The sequence below is a fragment of the Saccostrea echinata genome, unplaced genomic scaffold, assembly GCF_033153115.1.
Source record: "Saccostrea echinata isolate AGI-Se365-2 ecotype Australia unplaced genomic scaffold, CSIRO_AGI_Sech_v1 ptg000009l, whole genome shotgun sequence".
Lineage (NCBI taxonomy): Eukaryota > Metazoa > Mollusca > Bivalvia > Ostreida > Ostreidae > Saccostrea > Saccostrea echinata.
The window spans coordinates 26304680-26328414 of NW_026889758.1; the positions used below are offsets into that span (position 1 = coordinate 26304680).

A 23735-nucleotide genomic window follows, 5' to 3' on the forward strand; every position below is an offset into this window, starting at 1 on the left:
GTTATTTTTTTTTTTGCTTTCTTCTTTTGTACATTCTTACTTTTGCTTTAATTATTAATTTATTATGTATTCTCCTTAACCTTGATGTAGGGAGAGGGCTAAAATAGGCTGAGCCTGCTGCCCAATCCTATTCAATTTTAGATCTGTGAATATAATATTGTTTAAATTAAACAATTAAAAATTAAAGTAAGGTCAGGGACCTATATACTAACGGGATTGGCAACTTTCGCAAGTCTCGCGTTCTCTCGCACAACCCTATTCATATGCAAATGAGCCACGCGAGATGTAAGATAGCGTAGTTCAGATGTAAACAAGAAGATACCGATTTTTTTTTCTCATCCAGTTTCTGCAGGTATGGAATAATTATTGTATTGAGAATACAAGATTGGTAATGCAAATATTTAAAATAACTTCTTGCGCTATCAACAATTCGTTATAATGGTTTGATAGTACGTTAATTGGCCCTTTCATTTGACCAAAAACGAAGGCATTTCATTTGCATTGTTATTACAGACAACACATTATTGTGTTGATATCACCCAATTACTAATTATAAATTAATTAAAGTAGTTTTGATAGCGCTAGAACTAGAGGACGATCAAGGGAATCTGGGGCTTACCTGTGTTTATATAGCTCTCGTGTGGTAAATGTTGTTGTTTTTACGCTTGTTAAAAAAGATAATGAGGAGCACACAGTGGTGTACTTTGACAAACATTGTAAGGAATTGGTTGATCTGCAACCATTACTTTGACATTTTATGTGAACAAAATTTTCAAGCACCATGTGTAGTAAAGAAGATTTTCTGTCCTGGGATAATGATATTGATTTGGATGAACTTTTAGGTGACTAAACAGACCATGAGTCTAAAGATTCAGCAGATAACCAGTGCCCAACAGAGATTCCAAAATACGAGTGCCCAGACTGCAAGAAGATTTTGAAATCCATTTCAGGATTTCGAGGGCATATGACCAAACAACACAAAAAAAGCAGAACAAAAGGTATGTAAACAGTGTGATATTTTTGATGAGATAGTCTTTGTAACAAAATAATTTAAACAAATTATTATATAATCTATTGTTTTAAAATTTACCAATTCAGTATACTAGTGCAAGATAATATAAACTGAAAAAAAAAATTATGTGGAACATATAATTATTTTTCATATTTTTCTTACAGCAAGTGATCATCGAGTAACCCAGAAGGCTAAAGAAGACCACAGATCACCTACTGCTGCACATCAGTGGACTTCGAGAAAATTTTTCATGACGCTAGTCAGAAAACACTGGAGAAGATGTGCAACAATCCAATGTACAAGTTGTTTGGGGACAATCGTATAGAGATGTTAGCTAGATTTTGCAGTGAAGCAAACTTTCTGGATGGATTTTTCCTTGGCCAGCTAAAAGATATCTTCAGCCTCTCCTTGAGTGATTCCAGTGAAAGGGAGCTCTTCTTTTCAAGAATTCATGAATTGAGACTGTCTTCCTGTGTGCAAAGTGATTGTGTTAAACTATTCATGGAAAAGGGATGTGACGAAAAGAGAGAAGACATTATAAACTTCCTCCAGGACTATATTCTCGAGATACCGAGTGAAATTCTTGGAAATCTGCTGAAAGAAAACAAGAAATTATCAGATGAACTATCGTATCAGATATCCACCAATGACCAGACAATTCTGTTCTATATATCGGGAGAGACTGGACCTACTTAACAAGCTGACCAGCAAGACCAGCAGTACAAACTTTGTTTCCAAGTACGATCAGTGGCTTACAAAGAACAGTCGTGGAGGCCTAGTGAGACCAGCAGATAACTTCTTTCTTCTGGTACGTGAACTTGAAATCTCCATCAGAAAGATTGTCGATTTCAATGACATTCAGTCCGAGACGTTAAACAGCTGCAAGATGAAGGAGCACATGATGGATTCATTCATGGTGAATCATTATCTTAAGGAACTTTTCCAAGATTGTGTAAACAATGACCTCTCAGCACTTTTGGAGGATATTGTGAGTGTATTTTTGACTGTTCGGGGGTTTGCAGTGGCACGTGTGCTCCGAAACAAACTAAGTGTTAAACAAGCCAAACAGCCAGCCAAACAGAGTGACAGTCTGCGTCAGGTGCTGAAGCAGAGCAGTACAAACTTTTCGTAAAAACTGATTACCTGTGTTAAGACATTATTTCTGATGGAATTATTTTCTAGTGCTTGAGTAATTAGCTATATTTCAGATGCATTATGTTTTAGTGCCAAAGACTGTGTCTGTGAATTTTTTTTAAAATATACAGTATGTTGTGCTGTTAATCTTAATAAGTAATTAATATATGTTTTACTCTTTCATCTTTACTCTTTCATCTTCTGGATATATTGATCAATGCCAAAGAGTTGTGTATGTGAATATTTATTATGCTGTATTGTTTAACTTATGCTTCACCTGTTCACTTTTAGTTATGCTGATTATTGCCAAAGACTTTATTTGTTGTTTTGTTCAACTATGACATCTTCCTTAATTCTAAAATGCATTAAGTGCACTTGCACTGAAGGAGGCTCTAAGCAATGTAACATTTTTTACCTCTGTAAGAAAACCATGTCAAAACTCTTTAGTTTGCATTTTTGTCAATGACTCATGTTTGTGAATATTTATTTTGTTGTGTTGTTCATCTTATGAAATTGACCAAGTCTGCATCTGTTCACTTTCTTGATATGTTGATTAATAAAAAGAATAAACTATTATAGAATATTCAGTCTTATAGTAATGGAGTATTACCAACTCAGCTAGGAGAAAATGAAGGCTGCTGTGTTGACTTCCCCACAGAAAAAAATTATTTTAAACATGACAAATAAATTGACTTTGTCAATATTATACAACATAGAGGACTTGAAATAAATATACGGTAACACAGCAATGCTTTCATTGTTACAAGAATAGTAGCCCTTTCCTGTTTTTGATTATGTCAGTGGAATGTACAACCATTTCTCAAATCGCACATTGCACTTAAAGATGCTCTTAATTTTTTAGACCTTGAGAAAACCATCACTAATGACCAAAAACTGAGAACAGACTTAAGTCAACATTTCAAGCCATTGTAACTTTTGAAATAGTTTTTAAAATAAAACTTAATTTTCATCATATGTCTGATTTTAAGTGATAATGAAAATACACACATTTTTAATTGATTAAAACTCAAGATATTAAAAATTCAATTTTTAACCAAAGTCTGTTCTCAGTTTATGGTCTTGGGGCCACGTCAAAACTCTTTAGTTTGCAATTTATAGAGCTCCCTAGAAGTAGCAGTCTCAACACTGAAAGTGAACATCAACCTGTACAATGTCTTGTATTCAGTACCTAAATTTCCATCCTTGCAGTTCATTTCTTCAAGTAAAAAGACCATTGTTCATGTCATACATTTATTGTCATATTTTCAAGAAACAAGTTAACTGGTACAAACAAGTAATTATTTAAAGGTATAAATTTAAATTATCCAAAAAAAAAAAAAAACAGTTTCATAAAAAAGAATGACCCTCACACTTTCAATACATGTTGAATCATAAAGTCCATATTGTCATGTTTTACATCTATAGTATAAACTGCTTATCCAATATTATTCTTACTGTTCATGTTGATTCAAATAACAATATTGGTCACTGACAGTTAATTTTTGCACATCTAAAATGCTCAACGTCTCTTTGGTTTTCGCCTAGGAATGTCGGAATTGTCTATTACTTGTGGGGGCCTGTTTTCATCTCTGCCACAGTTTCCTCGTGTTGATGGAAGGGCTTGTGCCCCCACAGTACGAATCTGAGTCAATATATTTCTTACTTCGTACACTGTCGGATTGTTGTTGTTGCCCACTTTGTGCCTATAATGGCCGAAATGTTGTTCCAAGGGATCCTGGTTGAAAAAACTGGTCAAAATATACTCTGATCCTTTCTCTAGCATGTATTTGACACAGGCAGTGATAGAGTGTGCCGAAATTCTCAGACCAAGGAGAGTCTGGTGACTTAGCTGCATGCTGGCTTTTTGAGCATCAGTAAATTCTCCCCTTTCCTCAATAGCCTGTTTCCAATCCTCAAAGTACTGTAGGAAATCAATGGTCAACCAGTGCAGTCTGTTGTCATCAGACCTTGTGTAAGCCTCCAGGTTTGGATTTCGTTTGTTTCTTCCTTCATAGGGACTGCGTACATTCAGGCAATCGAAAAATTTATTCATTGTACGAATAAAGGTGACTGTCTCGCTTACAGAGTCATCAAAAAACATCTCTAGAGAATTGGCCACCGTTTCGCTTAAAACTTGAGCAGCCAGTCTGACCTTCATTCTGCTAAAAGCATTCAAGTCAATGTGTCCACGGGTTAGCTTTGGACAGGGTGTGTACAGTTTTTGGTCACAATGTTCTTCGTAAAGTCTCACAATGTGCATCAAAGATATATCTTTTCCACCATTCCAAAGGGTCCTAGACTTGGTGTGTGAGTAGGAATTGCAGAAGCAGTTCCGAACAGTTTTGATTAGATGCGGAACATCAGAAATAAAGAATATCTCTCTTGTAGTGTCATGTGGATTGACTGTTTTGTGGGTGAAGTTTTCTCCATCTCTGGCATGCAGTTTAAAAAAACGTCTGTTTGCTGAAGCACCATCACATGTACAAAAGAGTACCTTTAATTTCACGATGACTTCCAGAATGGAAATAGCCTTCCAAATGATAGGATACAAAAAGTCTGCTGTTATTCCCATTGTTGAAAAGGCAGCTAATGGGAATTTCAAATCACTTGTAACCCCTCTGACCATGAGGACAAGGACAAATTTTGCTACACCATCCGAGCTGCATCTGGTTTTCTTCTTCAGGGCTCGTTCTAATTCACACAGTTGGTTTCCAACATTTCCCAAATCTACGTAGCCAACCAGTTCCCCGGAATGTTTGTCGTACACAAGGTCTTCTTTTATTTTCACTTCATCAAACAACAAGCCCACAAAACTTCTATGCTCAGCAGCAAACATGTCTTTTTTGCTACACTCTTCTTTTAACATCCGAACCACATCTGGCTGGAATCCTAAGTGGCTTTCAATGTAGTGGGAATAATCGTATAATGTGCGCATACTTGGCAGCTGCACAAATCCAGTCTCGAAGTGCCTCATATGCTTTGGAGGATTTGTGCCTAAGGTATAGGCATAACTTTATAATCATCGGATGCCATCGCATACCATGTTTCCCATGTGTCTCGTATTTCTTCTGCTGTTCCCAGAAGAGTCTTTGGTAGCACCCTTGATCCGGAAATTCTTCTTCCAGTTCATTCTGGCAGCTTCCCATCAAATCTTTCATTTCCCGATTTTGAATGTCGTTCAGTTTCACACCTTTCTCAATGGAAGAGTTCATTTCCCTCTTAAGGCGATCAACTTCTGTTTGTAATGATTTCATGTGGGATTTCTGGAGCGATAGTTTCTTGTAGAGCATATCACGTGTCATGTCAGAATGTTTGTATGTGCTTCCAATGGAGACATCTCTCTTCTTTTGTTCTTCTTTCCGATACTTTCTTTCTCTGAGAAGCCGCCTGTACCCAGAACAATTCACACACCTTGCTCCTTCAACAAGAAAATCACATTTGGACGATCGTATCGTTGAACTGTAGGTCAGATTTCCCTGGATGGCACCAAAATCCCCTTCTCTGAATGCCGAAATCTCTTCAGTTGTTGCATGTGATAATCCGCATCCTGTTGGTGTCAGATCCTGGAACTCAACATCAGGATTTCCCACACATATGCCATAACTTTTAAGTTTTTCCAGTACTCTGCAAACATCCGCTGCTGTGGAGGTTTGTCTTGGAAGTCCAATCCAGAATTCATGAGAATATGGAATTAAAGTTCTGTGCACATAAATGTTCACTTGAAAGTCTCTCCCAATCATAACACTCAGCTTTACCGAGGAGCTTTGTTCTTGATGTTTGTTGAATTCAATAATTTCTATGGCATGCTGATGAAGATGGTACGTCACGGTATATGGTGAACAAACCAGGGGAATTAGTTCATCCTTATGTAGTACCAGTGGGTCTTCATTTTCTTTACTTTCGTCAGGAGATTCTGGCAAGTTCTGTGAAACAGGGAAAGCAACTGGCATGTTCTCACCAACCAATGTTTCTTGTTCTTGATCATTAATACCAGAGGTGACCTGACCGGACCAATAGATGTGATCTGAAGGTATTTGAACTTGTTGATCATTGGCCTCAGAGATGACTGGACTGGAGCAATAGCTGAGATCTGGAGAATGCTGACTTGGAGGTGAAGAACTGTCAACAATATTGTAGTTTTGATCACTGCGTTCAACCGATACATCTGACACACTGTGACTCCGTTGTCTTTTTGAATGGTATTTCTTTCTTTGGCCGATGGATCCACTTCTCCTTTTCAAGACAGGCATTGCTCTGAAATATATATATATATATATATATATATATATATATATATATATATATATATATATATATATATATATATATATATATATATATATATATATATGTAGAAATATTTATAAGGGTTTTTACAAATGTACACAAGGAGAGGGTGTGCTTAGGCTTTGCTTGCTGCCCAATCCTTATTAAATTACTCAATAAAATATGTTTAAAATACAAATGTATACATATAGAGCATCTTATTAAGAATGACAAGGTTTTTTATGTCCTCTGCATATGGCTTTAATTTCTTCATCAATGTCGCCTCTCTCTCTCCTTCCTTGTTCAGTTTACTAATGTCAAGTTCAAGCTCTTTATTTATTTGTTTCATATATAACACATCAGAGTACATAGTAATAACTAAATTTTAAGATATTAACAAACCATGAGTAAGCAAAAAATTAATAATAAATAGCAAATATATAGGAATGCCTAACCATGTTAACAGGTAATTGTAACTATGAAACACTTCACAATTTCAAATGATTCATTCTTCTAATGGGAGCTTGATATAAATATTTCCAAGATTACAAGGTTCCTTTATATTTTGTACACTATCTCCATTTGCAAAGTTACATTTTAATTGTCCATACCATCAGAAGGTCCCAGCAATTAGTGCTGTACAGTGTCTTTTTATCATACCCCATTAATGAGAAACTTGAGAGACTGGAAATGAGCAGTAAGGAGATATATGACTGATCATGTGCCTGATATGGTATCTATATTTAAATGCTATATTAAAAACTTGAGAAAAGTGTTACAATAATGGTAGGTATATAGTCAATTTGCCATAATCTAGTGAATCTGTAGGTGTGTTTATCTAATCAAAAGATCAAGTATAGCAACCATCAACATCAGACTTTTTACATTTTTGTTAGTAATATAGCTTCTTGTTTCTGAAAAGGTCACAGAAAAATATAAGAAATGTCTTTCAAAACTAAGGCATGTAACACAGCATGATGAAAATATTAGTGTGTCCAGCGGTTGACCTTCATGACCTACCTAATCACAAGTTGTTATGATAATTTCTGACATGAATTTTAACAAACATGATCAATGGAAGAAAATACATGATCCATATTCAGATCTACAATTCTACACAAACGGACCTGGGGATCTGATTTTAATCAGAATGTACACCCTTTGTCAATTTGCTGATGTAAAAGGTGGTTTGAAATACTTCAAGGGGTCCTATGTCTTTCATATTTCTGTTTAACTTCATGTAATAATACATAATAATAACAGAGAATAGATCAATTATTAAAACAAGCTGTAAGAATTTGTATACATCCATGTATTATGCTATTTTCAGGCTTTCTTATATAGCATAGGCTTCTCTTGGCCAGTAGTACACACATTTGAGGTGAACTTCTGTAACAAAACAATGAATTATCTTTGTTAAATTTCTTTAATTTCCATTTTTTATATATCTTTAGAGGTTTCTTATCCCCTCTTTCCTTTATTTTTTCATATGACCATGCTTTTTTTAAACCTTCTTGAATGAATATTTAACTTAGGTCACGTATCGTCAAGTTAGCTATCAAAAACTACATTTTTTAATAAATTTTCCAAAAATGAACTATTCTTCCCATTTTTAAGACTTTTATTGTTAACATTTCGAAAGTATTACCTCCTTTTCCCCTCATGTTACGATTAATTTGAAAAACAAAATGGGCTAGGTCTCCTACTTTGTGTAAAAATGCTTCGTAAATACAACACACAAATAATAAAAGATTCTTCATTTTTCGATATCAAAAAATTGAATAGTTCTGATTCTTATAAGTTAGAAGTGCTTTCCGCTTGATAATATGGAGAAATAAAACCCGCAAGGCACCTCAATCACCAGCTGTGCTGTGTAATCATACCCACGCGATCCCACGCTTGGGTAGTCATTCGTATCTGATCTTTAATTACTATGAAAACACCACCTGATTGGCTAAAACAGAGATCGTAATCACAAAGATAACACTACTTACCATGTCGTAAATATCTTTTCGATCGCAGATAAGACCAATTAAGGCAGTTAAAACAGTTAAAGTTATCAATCTGGGAGTCTTCTCGCTTTGAATTCAAAATGGCGCCACTGAAAATAAGCCGATCTCGCAAGATCTCGTGACGTTCGAGAGTTCAGCAGTTTTTCACAGTTTAGTGAAAGAGTTGCCAATCCCGTTAGTATATAGGTCCCTGGTAAGGTCGAGCACTGACAAATTCCACTATCTGGAGATTAAATGACTTTTTTTTTAATTTTTGGCTTGTCAGATAATTTTGGGAAGTGCCCCCCCCCCAACTTTTCATCAGTTTAGATTTTTTTTTTGGCTTGTCAGATTTTTCTGGGAAGCTGCCCGCCCCACTTCTGAACCCGTTGCTACGCTACGGGTCTGAAAACTAATTATTTTGAGCCCGATAGACAACTGACATGAATCCCTAAATTATTGATAACCATTTTTAGGTCACCTGAGTCACTCAGGTGACCTTTTGCCATCCGTTTTCGTCCGTCGTCGTGCGTTGTGCGTCGTCCGTTAACATTTGAACATTTTCAGCTACATGTACTTCTTTGGAACCGCTGAACCAATTCCAACCCATTTTGGCATACAGCATATATGAATGAAGGGGAACAAAATTGTCAATTTCATCGTCCCTTCCCCCTGGGCCTGTGGCATGGGGCTACAACCTTTAAAATTAGTGCTATCTTTAAAATTCTTCTTTACTCCAGGACATCAAGCAGTTGAACTATTGTCATGATTGTAATAAGCATTGAGTCCTCTACCAAAATTGCGAGATTCATGGCCTCAGGGTCAGGGGTTCTACAGCAGGCCTCTGATGAATATAATATTATCATGAAAATGCATTATTTCTTTAAAATCTTCTCTGCTCCTGAGTATTAAGCAAACAAATTAAATGCATAGTTATGATGAGGAAGGGTGCCTCTTTCAAAATTGTGAATTTCATGGCCCCTGGGTCAGGGATACTTATGTCTGGTCGGGGCTCTAATGATTATATAGTGAAATGCCTAAATACTTTGAAATTAGTACACTGTATATGGTTATATGAAGAAGGTTGCCTCTTGCAAAATTGTGAATTTTCATGGCCCCTTGGTGAGGGGTTCTAGTGTTAGGGTAGAGCTGAGATATGTATGTAGTAAAATGCATCAATTCTTTGATAATCTTCTTCTACAGTCAGGGATCTTTATCGAGCAAATACAACGGTATTCAAGGTCTCATTCGAAAGACCCACAACTTTCACTTCAAAGGGCCGAGTGCTTGGTAAAGGAACAGTTGCTACCTATTTTTTATCGACTTAGGTCAGTCGCGGCGGGGGTTCAAACCCACGACCTTCCGATCACGAAGCGAGAGCTCTACAGAGTTACCGTGACCATAGTTCATGAAGAATCTATGAGCATTCAGAATATCTAGAAATTGATCAAGTTCATTATTTTCTCTGATTATTTTGCATGTGCTGTTGCATAGCAGTGTTTTGATTGTTAATACACGTCTATCACGGGTAAAGAAGCAGCTATAACCTGCCTTGTTTCCCGGAAAAGGTTGTTCTAGTTTACAGGTATGCTGTAAGATATACTGAAATAACCTGCACATATACATTCATCATTGAAAATTTCTCTACAGTAGGCGCTTAGTAACGCGTGACGGAGAGAGGTCTGCCTCCCAACTAAAAATGTTTTAGAATTAATTTAGAAAGAAATGTTTACTGAAAGGTCGGTTGGTCCCCTACTTTTTCTTGCAGTATGGTCAAATCCGCCAATGTAAATTTCTTGTTTAAAATTTTGAAGTAAACAATAATATTACTTCCCCCTATTTGAAAAAAAAAGATTTTCGAGGTTTTACAATTTTACTTTACTTTTTTTGGTCAAAGATTTTTAATATAAGTTGTTAATTATTTTTCTGTCTTCCCCCTCCCTTTTTTAAAAAAAAAACATACAAAGTTCCTGTTTTTGACTCTTCGACATTTCATAGAAATAAATCAAAATCGCATTTTCTTACACTATTTGTGGACTTGCTTCCTGTTGTATCTTTCTACAAACACATACACGATAATAATAATCAACGAGATGGAAATAAGGAAGAAAAACAAGGAAGTTTGCATTTGTTCTTACATTTGTAAATACATGTACCGACAAATACATATACGGTATCTCGTTTTGAGAAGAACAAATTTTTTTCTCTCTATTTGTGTACACCAATACAAATATGAATAAAAACCAGAAAGTATTGGAGAAATCATAATCAAAACTTTCCCTATCATCATCAGTCATTGAATATTCTCTTGTACTCATTTTTTCCCTTCAAATATTAATGAATATGAAACGGGGGGGGGGGGGGGGGGCAAGGTTACAATTTCCATTTGCTCACTTTCCACCAACTACAGCTTCTGGACATGATTTTAACTTATTGCTATGGATATTTGACAATATTTGTAAAATTTTGAATTCAAAATAAAGTATGTATGTTCTGATGGGGCCAAGTCCAACAGAGACTTATTTAAGCTTTTTCCGATAGACTTTAGTACAATAAACCCAATAATATGTTTTTATACCCCCGCAAACGAAGTTTAGGGGGGGATATTGGAGTCAGCTTGTCCGTCTGTCTGTCTGTCCGTCTGTCTGTAGACAAGATTTTGTCCGGACCATTTCTTGGAAACTGTTGCAAGGATTCGTCTGAAAATTTGTACACTTATTCTTTGCCATATGAAGGTATGCACCTGGTATTTTCATCATGATTGAATAATTTTTTGTTGTTGCATTTTACAGGTGTTTTTTTCATTTTTATTATGTGGTTTTGCCCGGATCTGTTCCCAGAGACTATTGCATAGATTTGTTTGAGAATTTGTACACTTATTATTTACCATATGAAGATATGCACCTGGTATTTTCAACATTATTTGATAATTTTTCTACAGGTGTTTTTTTTTTCATTTTTATTGACTTAGTCATTTCGGGTTCATGTCTAAAGTTTGAGACATAGAATCTAGAACATCTGTACAAAAATGTGAACTACAGCTTAAAACTACTCATTAGAATTAAAAAAAAAATCACAAAGTATTAAAAACAGTTTTTACATCACACAGCAGATAGTGTAAATCCATTTGTTCCTTGGGAGTAATGAGTGGACATGCATCCAGTTAAAGATTAATTAATGAGTTCAGTTTGGGAAGCTGTTAGGGCATCTCTGATCAAGCAGGTCTTATCTATATCTCCTGGGAATTGGGCAGAAAGAAATAAATATCTCAGTTGTCTAAGTCTCTTGATTGTAATTTATGTCTGTCAAAATACATAGTTACTGGAACCAGCCTTTTATTTTTAAAATGAGTTTGATATAAAGGTATTAAGATCAATTTGATTTTGTATGATTAATTATGATATTTTTTTTTTCAACAATCAATTTGCAGAGTGTCATGTCTCACAAAGATGACATATAGTTGCAACTATTTTTTCAGTGTAATAAAAAACACTGTAATTACTAGCATGTGACTAGTATTGATGTTTTATTAGGCTGCACCTTAGTTTCAATCATTAAAAAAAATATAATGAGTAATTAAATTTTCACTCTAAATGTTTAAGCAAATTGTGAACACCTCTCACATCTAGAAAACATTAGTGATTTGGTACCTTCTCTGAAAAACCCAGCGGGGGTATTTGTCCCTTTTGGACAGTTCTAGTTTTTTTCAAAATTAAATTGTCATGATAGTCCGAATATATATTTTGTTCATTATGGATTTCTTTCATGTGTAACATAATTATTGAAAAACACTGAAACTAAATGATGGAGAAACTTTATTATTAGTGATAATAATTTTGAATGGATATTTGAAGAAGGCTTATTTATGGGACATTCCATCTCGAGCATTTCCTTTAAGCCTGACATAAAAAATCGATATATATTTAGGCAACGAATACATAAAAAAATTCGAGCGATCGCCCCTTCGCTCCATGTAGATATGAAAAAGTATGACATTGAATGTACGAGAAAGATCTATTCTAGGGTTGTAGGCCCGATATTTTTTTCTCTTGTTTGAGACTTTTTTATTCTGAGACATGATTTCCTTTGATCTGAGAATCTAAAAAAATTAAAGAATCTTCAAAATAGCATACAAATACAAATGAGCACGGGCACTCATATGTCGATGATATCGATATTGTAGTGCATAAATGGAAAAGTGCTTATATAGATTTTTCAAAATATAGTGTAGATAAAAATTTTTAATGAAATAAGTTATATCAAGGATTTATTTAGAAGTATTTAGATAAGTACTCGTATAGCATGACTCAAAATCGCAAAGAAAATTGGGGGTCTGTGTGCATTTTACTAAGCAATCATTATGGTACAATTAACTTGGCCTTTTTTGCACTTAAATTGTAACTCTTAGGTTAATCACTTTAATCTTTACCATATTTTATCAGACGTTATCATGGTTATAAATACATGTAATCTGATTTTACGTAAAATAGTTTGAATAATATTTATCATTGAACAAATCATGCTAATTAATGCGCATAAATTATTGTGTGATCATTTTTGCACTTAAAAAAAAATATCATATTTGGGGTATTACAAATCTAAATAGGCAAAGAAATATTTCCTTGTATCAAACTTTTTACGACTTTAGTTCTGATCGGTTGGGCGTATCGTGTGGTTTAAAATAATGAAAGAAAAAGTTGGGTCAGTGATGTACATGTAAAGAGGGTGTTGCAGTTCTTTTGTTATTTTCCCTAAAGTTGTAGCAGTTTAAAAGAAAAATTTAAAGTAACAGAAAACGGTCTTAATTTTTTTCAGAAACAACGATATATACAGCACAATGTAGAAAAATATTTAGAAACTGCATATCGACTTCCAATTTGCTATTAAATGAAATGTAAATTAGTCACATAGCAAAATAAGTCAAGTTTTCTGTTTTTCACATAGGGAATCCCCATTGTTCTGAAAAACTGCCTCCTTGAAACAGAATGAATTTGATATACGCATAAAGAGACAGGATTTTTCTTCAAAACTGCCATTTCCGATTTTTGTTTCAAAGAGGCATATTTTTGAAAATCTCAAAAATCGAATAAAATTTTTATCCATCCGAAATGCAAAATGTGCACATAAAATAGCATATGATACTTCACTGTCGGAGCTGGTCTAGTGGTAAAGCGTGTGGACTCTAAGCAATGTTTCTTTTACCTGAGAATGGGTTCTAAACCTGGAATGGTTGGTATATATATATATACATTTTTTTCCTATAAAATGGAAATGAAATACAATGTAACATCTCTCTTGAGAGAGAAAGAAGGAGGGAGAGAATGTCAGAAAGTTAATGGGTATTATTTCAAATGCATGCAGAATTAAATTGTTTTCCTTGATATTGTGATCTAAAACTAATAAGACATATATTTAATGTTATCATTTAGTGGCGATGTCTTAAAAAATAAAGTACTATTTTAAATAATTTAATTTTTTCATACGCATTTCGTTTCATTATTGTTCTGTTAAGGTCAAGATCTAGTAAATGAAAGGTGCCTACAGATTTCTTAATTTTGAGAAATAAATTCCTTTAATGATGCTTTATAACTTTAGCTTGGTCAAAAAAGATGTTTCGGGGCATAATTTGTAGATGAACAAGACGAAAAATCATATTTTGAACTGTCATTTTCAATGAAAAATTGAGAAAACCAGACATGAATACGGGAGTTCTTTCCATATCAGACAAAGGAAATGTATCCACATTGCTCACAGTCTCTTAGAAAACGATAATTTGTATGTTCTTGGCCTCTTCTTTAAAATAATATTAAATTGAACATAGGTATCAGGGTTTCTTTTCACATGATTTCAAAATGAATTCCATGAAAATACTTTATTTTCTACATAATTCTATTAGAGCTGTAAAGTACGGGAAAAAGAAAGTTAAAATTGATTATGACGTCATAATGGATCTAGCACCAAAAAGTTAGTCTAAAGTCACTTACTAGATCTTGACCTTAATTAGTGGCTCAGATTTGACTTGAAACAACAAAATTGAGATGACTCAACAGCTCAATGGAATTTCTTGGATATTGCATCAACAGCGTGATTATTGGACACATTTTTATATATTGAAAAATATTAACGCACGCTTTCTATAGTACATCTTTCAAAATGATCAGCGAGGTGCACTTGCCATTAAATGGCATTAATTGTGCTATTTATCTTTTTTAACTTTTCTCGTGCAATATGGCGACAGTGACCATGGATGTGAAAAAAGTTTATTTAGAGGTCGCCAGTCTATGCTAGGGAAAAAACTATGCATGTAATAAACGTAAAATGTAAAATTTTTTGTTATAACAAGCTGGACTTACCCGTTGTATAAATAAAGTCATCTACGTAGCATTATCTATATTTAGAGATGATATAATTTAACTCTTCATGCGTCGTGGGTATTTAAATGTCCTTCTCGATTTAGGGAATAACCACGAGTTTCTGCAACACCCTCTTTTGAGCATTTGGTCAAAATATGCGATTTTCAGGAAAAAAACAGTGTAAATCATTTTTTGACAAATTCTGTTGAGTGAATGTGTAAAATTAGTTCTTAAAATATATAATTGAAACCTATTTTAAATATACCTAGCATATAATAAGTGAAAATACTCTCTGAGTAAAAATATGTTGGGTTAAAGTTCTAAGATATTGAATTTAACAAATGTGTAGATTTTATTCTTCTAAATATCCTTCAACCACATGAAATAGTCCTTCATAGATCTTGTTTCTTTATGACTTTGTGAGCAGTATTTAAATTGAATGTTGTATAATTTGCGTTGACTAATAATTCAAATGTGTTTAACTTATAAAAAAATAGTTTTAATAAATAAAGTTGAAGTTAGGGGTTCTGACTGAACTTTTCTTTAAAGCTAACGAGAGACAATTTTACGATTGCGATTATGACGTCATTTATGCATCCTGAAAATGGAGGCGTCATACCAGTCAAATTCAAGAATTGTAAAATACAGATTTCAAATCTGCAGCCCTCAACCGGCGTCTCAACTCTCTGCTCTCGGTTTGTATTGCTTCAATGGACTTTTGAGCTTGATTATTGTTCTTTATCTCTATATTTCATGGTAAATGTGTCTTCTTTGATGGATTCAAATTCTAATGATGTGCAAATTATGGATTCAATTTTGAAGTAGTAATAGTATTGTTATAATATTAATAATAATAATAATCAGAATGGTAATAATATTATTAACCAAACTCCGGCCTGTTGATTGAATGATCTTTTTTCTCGATTTGACTTTTATCGGGGATCTATATAAACAAGAATAGATATGGGTTACCCCATATCCAAGATATTCGACTTTTAATTTATTCGAATTTTCATTGTGTTCAGATGATTTCTAATAAAAAAAAAAACAAGTATTTACTGACAAAACGTCAGAGATACTCGAGCTGTAGAAAGTCAACTATAAAAGTGCCATATACATAAATATCCTAAAATGACATAATATTTAGGCTACTGAGTTTCAACATCTTTTGTTGAATAAAATATGCATATAGTAGGAAACAAACTGCGTGTACATATATAACGTTACATGCATGTAGTGACTTTATCACAAAGTTGCACATGCATAAAAATAGTTTTAATTTCACATAGAACATAAACTAAATATAATTAATCGTATAATTTTAAAAGTGTATTTAACGCCTCACTCATTTTCAGGAATATTTAATCCAAATAGCATGTTACAGGCCTATAGCAACGTTTTCAAAGTGAAGGGGGGGGGGACTCCCAAAAAAATCCCGCGTAGGGGGAGGGGGACTCCCAAAAAATCCCGCGTACTATGGGCCTGTGCTACATGTGTACCATCTAACTTTCCAATGATAGAATCTTCTGTAAAAAAAAATTCAAAACAAGTCCAAGCCGTTATGGATTATCAAAGATAGCCCATTTTTATAAATAGCAAAACTACAGATCTATCAAGGATAGATTTTAATTTATTTTTTGATTTTGTGCTATTAAAAAGTACTATCACTCAAAGTATAGGCAGTTGTTAAAGATGGTCCAACCTGTCACCTTTTAGAGTAATCAATGAACTCTCCAGTGATGCATTGACGGCCGTTGTTAAACGCAAAGGAAAGCGCAAGATCGGTTGCGGCTATGGAGCATCACTGAATATTCCTCCACCATATACTGATTTTGAATATACAGACGTTTGAAGTTAACTTCACTTTTGTTTCTAGAAATGTTTTTATTTACAAAAATAGTTCATTTTCGTGTTAGATCGATGACCATAACTCAGCCCCTCTAGCCCAGTCTAGGGCTTCACCTTGAGTAAAAAACCTGCACTTGTTATGAAACTGGTGTATAGTTCTAAACTTCTTTATGTCCGTAGCAAGTACTGATACCCAGTCTACTGATCTAAGCGTCACTAGGGAACGGTGCACACACCTGTTCTTGCAAGACCAAATAGCCTAGGTCTACACACGTGCGAAGATCTTTCCGAGCTCGGAAAATCACGTTGCTTTGCAGAGAAGTGTTTAACCATAATAACCATTCCGTTATTTAAAAAAAGAGAGAAAAAACACACACGCAGTTAATGATTAACATTCTAACTCAAAAGAAAATATACGGCAATTAACGAACAATAATCATGACAGTAATATAATTGGTGAAAAGATTTATCATTATCAATCGAAGTGTGACCTACATGTATATATTTTCGTGAAAAAGACTGAGGAGGCAGCGAGCGTAGGAATATGAAAACTTTTTATTTGCTTTTCTGGGGAAAAAGTGATTTTCTTGAAATCTTTTAACGTTAATTTTGTTTTCTTTAACGTATTAAATATACATGATTATTCTTAATATTTGTTGTAATGTTTTATCTACTGATCATGAATGGAACTATTTTCTTCGGAGCAATTGTGTGAAGAGTACCTGACTTTAGTAATATAACTTGAATAGATAATATGCACTGATCGAATATATTAAAAAAGCTATTGGTATAGATATTGAAATCGTATTGACGTTACACGCATGATTGACGTACAATTGTTTGGGCGAGCGCAGTTGTGTATTAATTACATGATATCATAAATCTGAAACCTTTACATAACTTGCAGTTTTAACTTAGATTCTCATCTTCAAACCGGCTTGACTGTGATGTCTCTGAGGGGCCTTTTTGGTATTTACTGCCTTTAAGGGAAAGCTATTCCTATTCAAAAAGCTTATATCACATATTCAGTTGGTGAAATCACCTTTTCGTATTGGTGATATCACTAGTTAGCCTATGATTTAGTGATATCGTCTACTCAAACAGGTGATATCACCTACTTGATTTGAATTGGCGATATTACTTTTTGTACAGTTATAAGTGATATAACTTTTTCGAATATGTGATATCACCTAATGAAATGCGTGATATCACCTATTTGAATTGAAATGGTAATATAATCTATTCCAACAAGTGATATCACCTAATCAAATCAAATAGGTGAAGACACATCTTTCTAATAGGTGATATTACCTATTCATTTTGAATAGATAATATTACTCATTCGAATAAGTGACATCACCTATTCAAACTATGTATGAAATAACAACTGCTCCCAAGACCTTACATACTGACAGATACATGTATACATTTACTTTTTACACATGATACATGAAGTAGACAATTTTCAGTCTCTTTGCACCTAAATATGAATAACAAAAAATATCAATGAATATTGCAAAACTGACTTCGAGTAAAACATGTATAACTTTACACGCCAGGGACCGATTGTTCACGGACTATAACACAGGGAAAAGGACAGCCCAAATTTTCTTAGGGTCAATCTAAATCTCTTCTAGATGTAAAACTGGGTTCAATGGATCCTTTTTTGGTACATATAACATACAAACAGTATCCCACCTCTCTTCATGCCAAAAAGGATATCTTAAAGCGAAACTATGGTTTATTTGATCAATCAATGCCTAAACAGTAGAGAACGTGGCTCAAATAAAGTTAAACAAATACGCGAGAATCTTTTTCATTAAGTTTGTTCAAGAGTAACAAAATCAATATCATCATATTTGAATCAATGTTTAGAAAATTCAATTGTTCTTCGAAAGCTTTTAAAATGTCATTCTTTACATTGCTTTGACGCTAGATTGTGTAGAAAAAGGATGGAGATAACGAAAAGTAGTTGGTCTCAAAAGAAAAAAAAATAAAACAGTACAAATCTATAAACAGGGCATAAAATACAGAAATTCTGAAGGTGAGATCTGTTGCCTAGGATTAAGCATCCCCTGTCAACCGGTCACACCTGCAGTGAGCCCTATGCATTTATCATGTGGACAGAATATTCCGTAGTCAAATAAAGTATAAAGACAGGCTACTGACAGATAAGTTGATGCTACTGGAATTTCAACAACCTCGTTTAGAGTCACAATTTTGTATATTTTATGGTCGTTATAAGGACCTTGTTAGCAATTTTTATCTATTATTAGGTCTTAATTTGGCTGACGCATTTGTTTTATATCCACATTCCGAAGTAGAGGGGAATTCGCTGTTTTACCCTTGTGTGTTTGTCTGTCTGTCTGTGTATGTGCCTGTCTGTCCGAAACAAATTTTCGTTGCAGATTTCTCAGCAACTACTCTTCACAGATGCTTGCAATTTTAGCATACTTTGTTTTAGCAAGCCATATGTTGGAATTAATTTTTGTACGAATCCGATATCAACTTCATATTCATCCCTGCGTCTGTTCGTACCGAAGTTCCGTCGCAATTTTCCCAACAAGTACTCAAGGATGATGCTTGAAATTATAGGACACTCATTGTTTTGGCATGCCATATGGTGGGATTCACTTTTGTACGAATCCGATGCCAACTTATGTTTATCCCTGCGTCTGTCCGTACCAAATTTCCATCGCAGTTTTCACAGGAACTACCCAAGGCAGATGCTTGAAATGTTAGCACAGTCTTGGTTTAGCACACTATGGTTGGATTCATTTTTAAGGAATCCGATACCAACTCCCAGTTTATATATTGCGTCTAACCGTACCAAATTTCCGTCGCAACTGAACTTGTGTATATTCAAATGAGAGCGTACAGTGTATATTCACATCAGACTGGGGGTATTACAGTGTACTAGTTAGCATATTCTCACGGATTTATTGTTATACTTAACTATTTGACTATGGGATGTTCCGTCTACCTGACCAATACAGAGGGCTCATGGCGGGTGTTTTCGGTCAACAGGGAATGCTCACTCCTCCTAGAAACCTGATCCCACCTTTGGAATTTCCGGAGATCCCTGTTTTACATGTATGCCCTGTTCACTGATTTGTATTGTTTGTAGATTTTTTTTGAGATCGATAATGATTATCTGCACCTTTTTCATCATAGCATTCTCTCGAGTATCAAAAAATTTGAGAGACATAAACATCATATGCAGGTGTAAGTGGAATATTACTACAACAAACATTCTGAGAGTATTGAATTAGCAATACTAGTCCCCTACCGGCAAGTATAATCTGGTTCCCGTTAAAAATTGAAAATGCCATAATTCCGTCAAAAATTAATGAAGCGGAATATAATGCGAACTTGATCTATAACTCATCAAGGTAAAGTCACATGCCAAAAATCAGCTCAATATCTGCCAGTGTTTAGAAAAAAAATTGCGGAAAACCCTTTAAAATTGAAAAGGTCGTAATTCCGTCAAAAATCATTGAAGTGGAATGAAATGCAAACTTGATCTGTAACTCATCAAGATCCCCTCACAAACCAAAAATCAGCTCAATATAAAAAAAAAAGGCGGAAAACCAAGTGGGACAGACGGATGAACAGACTCAGTGGAAACCTATAGTCCCCTCCGGATTCACGGGTAGGGAACTAAAATTAAGGAAAACTGATGATAGAAAAGCTGAAGTCGTCTGTGGTAACAACATTGAATGAACGCACAGCAGCTCTCGAATGGAACGTACACAACTTTGATTCAATGGCTAACACAGATTTTTAAATGATGAAAGTACATCTTTTATCTTTTATTCATTCTTTATTCAATTATTAATGAATGTATTATTCTAATTTTGGATTTCAACAAATCAACCATTCAGGTTTGAACTCGTTGGCTCCTGACAACGAAGCTTAAGTTTGAATTTCCTCTGACAAGGGTATGTGTGGCAAATAATCAATAATGTAAGTCAAAGCTGGACTATTTCGGAACAAAATTCATTCTGAAAATGCTACCACGTAACTATATACATCGTGCTATTATACCTAGTCTGGTTTCTTTTGTCTTGGAAAAATACCCCTAATTTTGATTTGTCTGATCGACCCTCTTGGTGCTACAAACCGAAAGTAGATTTGGAAAGGGAAGCACGCGCCACATAAAAAAGAAATAAGACGGGATTCGGAAATTATACACTACAAGTAATCTAATGCAGCTTGAAGAAGATTTAAACGCAGATCTTTTAGCGATAATTTTCAGAATTTTAGCGGTAACTTTAAATTATTTTAAATCTAAAAACACACCGTCGATTAAATATAATTGTTCACAAGGCCTACAAAATTTGCCACTAGTAGGGGGTGAGAAATCGCCGGCTGCCGGCTCTTATGTAGAACCCTGAATTATAAGAGTTTAATTTATCATGAGGAATGGTTGGATAAAGTATAGAAAGGCATGCGCATAACGCTTAAATGCTTACTGACTTTTGGAAAAATTTTGAGATTATAATCTCTAAATGTTCTATGAAGTTTTTGAGAATCCACATTTTGATTTACACCACTTCTAGTCTAGAATAATTATTGTGCAGAACAGTACGTCTGGAGTTTCTCTTTAACAGCAGTTAATATTTTTTTGAGGAGTGAATTAAAGATAGGGGTTTGACTGAGCATTTGCTGGATCCGACAAAGTATCTTTGTGAGGGTTTTTTTTTAAGTTTATAGGAATCCAGTACAGGAAGATTAGATCGAAGTCACCTCTGTTAACTGGAATGCTAAAAGTATTAAAGACACTGAAATGTGATTTTGATGAATTTTATCCGTATAAAGTGAACTGTAAGTACACTGTATTAGTTGGATATCCAGATGTAGAATTAAAACCAAATTCTAAAATACAGTTATAATAATTAGCCTTACAAACAAAGACGATATTGTTACAAGCTTTGTCTGTTGGAAGCATACTATACATGTACAGTATATACCATAAGTAATGACTAGCCAGATAGCTTGTTCAACTACTCAAACCTGATATTTTTGAATTGAGTCTCTCTCTCTCTCTCTCTCTTTCCTTGTAAAAATTTACAAGGGCATCAAATTTATTTTAAAGGTGGTTTTGTAGAAAAATTTAACTTTACAATGGTTGATTAAAGGATAAATTTTGTGAGGATTTGATTTCTTTTCTTATCTTACATTAATTCTAAAATTATTGTACGGTATAATTAAGACGCCTCCTTTGATACAGTGCAATAACTTGCAGTTTCTAAAGTTATTGTATGATGCTAGGCCACGCTTACCTGAGGATTGAACAAGTATTGGAAATTACAGTACACTAATAATCAAAGAAAATACGCCGCAGAATTGCCACAATTTGTATATTCTGCAGCTGAAGATTCCAAGTATATGGGCTTGCTTTATGTAAACTTCTCAAATAGTCTATTCAAAAAATTCAACGGAACTGAGTAAAGTAAGTGTGAATCTGATGAAGATCTAATTGCTTATTAACGTAATAAAGGTGAAAGTGATTCGGTTTTCTTCTCGCTACCTACGGAATGTAGCACTTAATGTGGGGCTGTTAGTTGGATGATATATATATATATCTATATATATATATATATATATATATATATATATATATATATATATATTTCAAAATTCTTAACTTCATTTGAATGGATTGAGTGGTCTGGCGAATTGAAATTTATATAAAGATGGCCCCATTTTTATTTCAAAGCTATGTAGCGGTCACGTTAGCCTAGTGTTAGGGCGTTATGTTTTTTAGACGGTGGCTATTTATAGCCAAAGGCTATTGCTGCTGCTTTTGGGCTATAAATAACAAGTGTAAAATCACGGGGAACCTAGCGGCAATTTTTGCAGAGTCAAAATAATGAAAATAGGGTTGATTCAATGAAATGCACATAGTTAACAAATACTCTCAAGTTATTTCAAAGACATTTTGTTGATGGGCACAAAGCTTAATTCCTGATATTACACAATTATGGACTCTTTAGGTGGTGAATATGGTTTGTTATTCACCAGAAAAAATATCAATATTGACCGAGGCGAAGCCTTCCATAATTGTTTTATTATATAGTCCGGATATTAAGAAATAAGACATAAGGCTGCATAACGATACCTTTTTTCATTAACGAACCTCTGTCGTAGAAAAATTTAAAGAAAAAAACGTACAGATTACAACTTATAACTTCCGTGATTTCATTTCGCTGTGTGTAAGACATCGAAATGTTTGGAAAATAATCCTGCGATACACTTGCCTAACATTTTTTCCTGCTCAGATACACAACTTGCTCCGGCCGTTGTAACCATATTGTTTTCAACGTTGGGGGTATTGATAGTGACGTCACAATGCCGCTGCACGCGCACTGAACCTCCGGTGAATACGGCTTCAAATCCAGTGAATCTGTAGTGTTATGAACCGTTTGTGTTTGTATAGATTATGTAGGGGCTATTTATAGACTATATAATAATTGCCGTCATCGATATTTCTCGCTTCATAAATATTCATTAAATTACGCCGACCTACAACTAATTCGTACACAGACTGACTCGTATATCCGTATGCAAACTACAGAAGTCACACGGCTTTTTTTAACGTTGTGTTAATGTAAAATTTAAATAATATCTATTAGTAGTCAGAATATTTAGGGAAAAATATTTGAGAATAATGGTTTCACATTTTAACTTTGAAATCAAATAATTATAATTCCTAAACAAACGCACGGTGGTTTCTTAGTTACATGTATTCGACAAACGGTAATTACGGGACGTTCCCAATTTGATACTCCGTAATTATGAGATACTCCATGCTAGGAAAGCGTCGATCTCCGAATTTCTCCAATTCCAAAAGTACAATATGATTCGAGGACAGCACATTCCTTGTTCCGGATTACGTGTTTTATAAATGTTTTATTTGAGACGTTTTGTTTATTTTTTTATACAATAAAACTTTTAAAGTTAACTGTAATTTAACGATGTCTTTTGATTGTTTGAATTTCTAATATCTGTTGACGATAATATATTAGAAATATATATATATTTTCGGAAAGAAAAAAAAGATCAAGACATCTTATCGATGATCGGTTAATAAAAGAGTTGTTGGAGGCAGATACGATGCCATAAAAT

The 23735-nt window shown here is 34.2% G+C and overlaps 1 protein-coding gene and 1 pseudogene across 1 annotated transcript; one reads left to right on the top strand and one right to left on the bottom strand.

Annotated features, from left to right (window-relative positions):
* The first annotated feature begins 754 nt into the window (after positions 1 to 754).
* LOC133182113 (uncharacterized) lies at positions 755 to 2325 on the top strand (annotated as a pseudogene).
* A 1340-nt stretch (positions 2326 to 3665) lies between these two features.
* LOC133182594 (uncharacterized) lies at positions 3666 to 6396 on the bottom strand. Its single transcript, XM_061317442.1, has 2 exons — positions 5187 to 6396; positions 3666 to 5140 (listed from the first exon to the last, which is right to left on the bottom strand). Exons 1-2 carry the CDS (start codon positions 6394 to 6396, stop codon positions 3666 to 3668), a joined length of 2685 nt encoding a protein of 894 aa, XP_061173426.1.
* Positions 6397 to 23735: the final 17339 nt, after the last annotated feature.

Coding starts and splice junctions, on each gene's coding strand:
- LOC133182594 (XM_061317442.1), bottom strand. CDS start 6,396: ATGCCTGTCTTGAAAAGGAGAAGTGGATCCATCGGCCAAAGAAAGAAA. Junction 5,141..5,186: donor CGAGACACATGGGAAACATG/GTATGCGATGGC, acceptor CCTATACCTTAG/GCACAAATCCTCCAAAGCAT.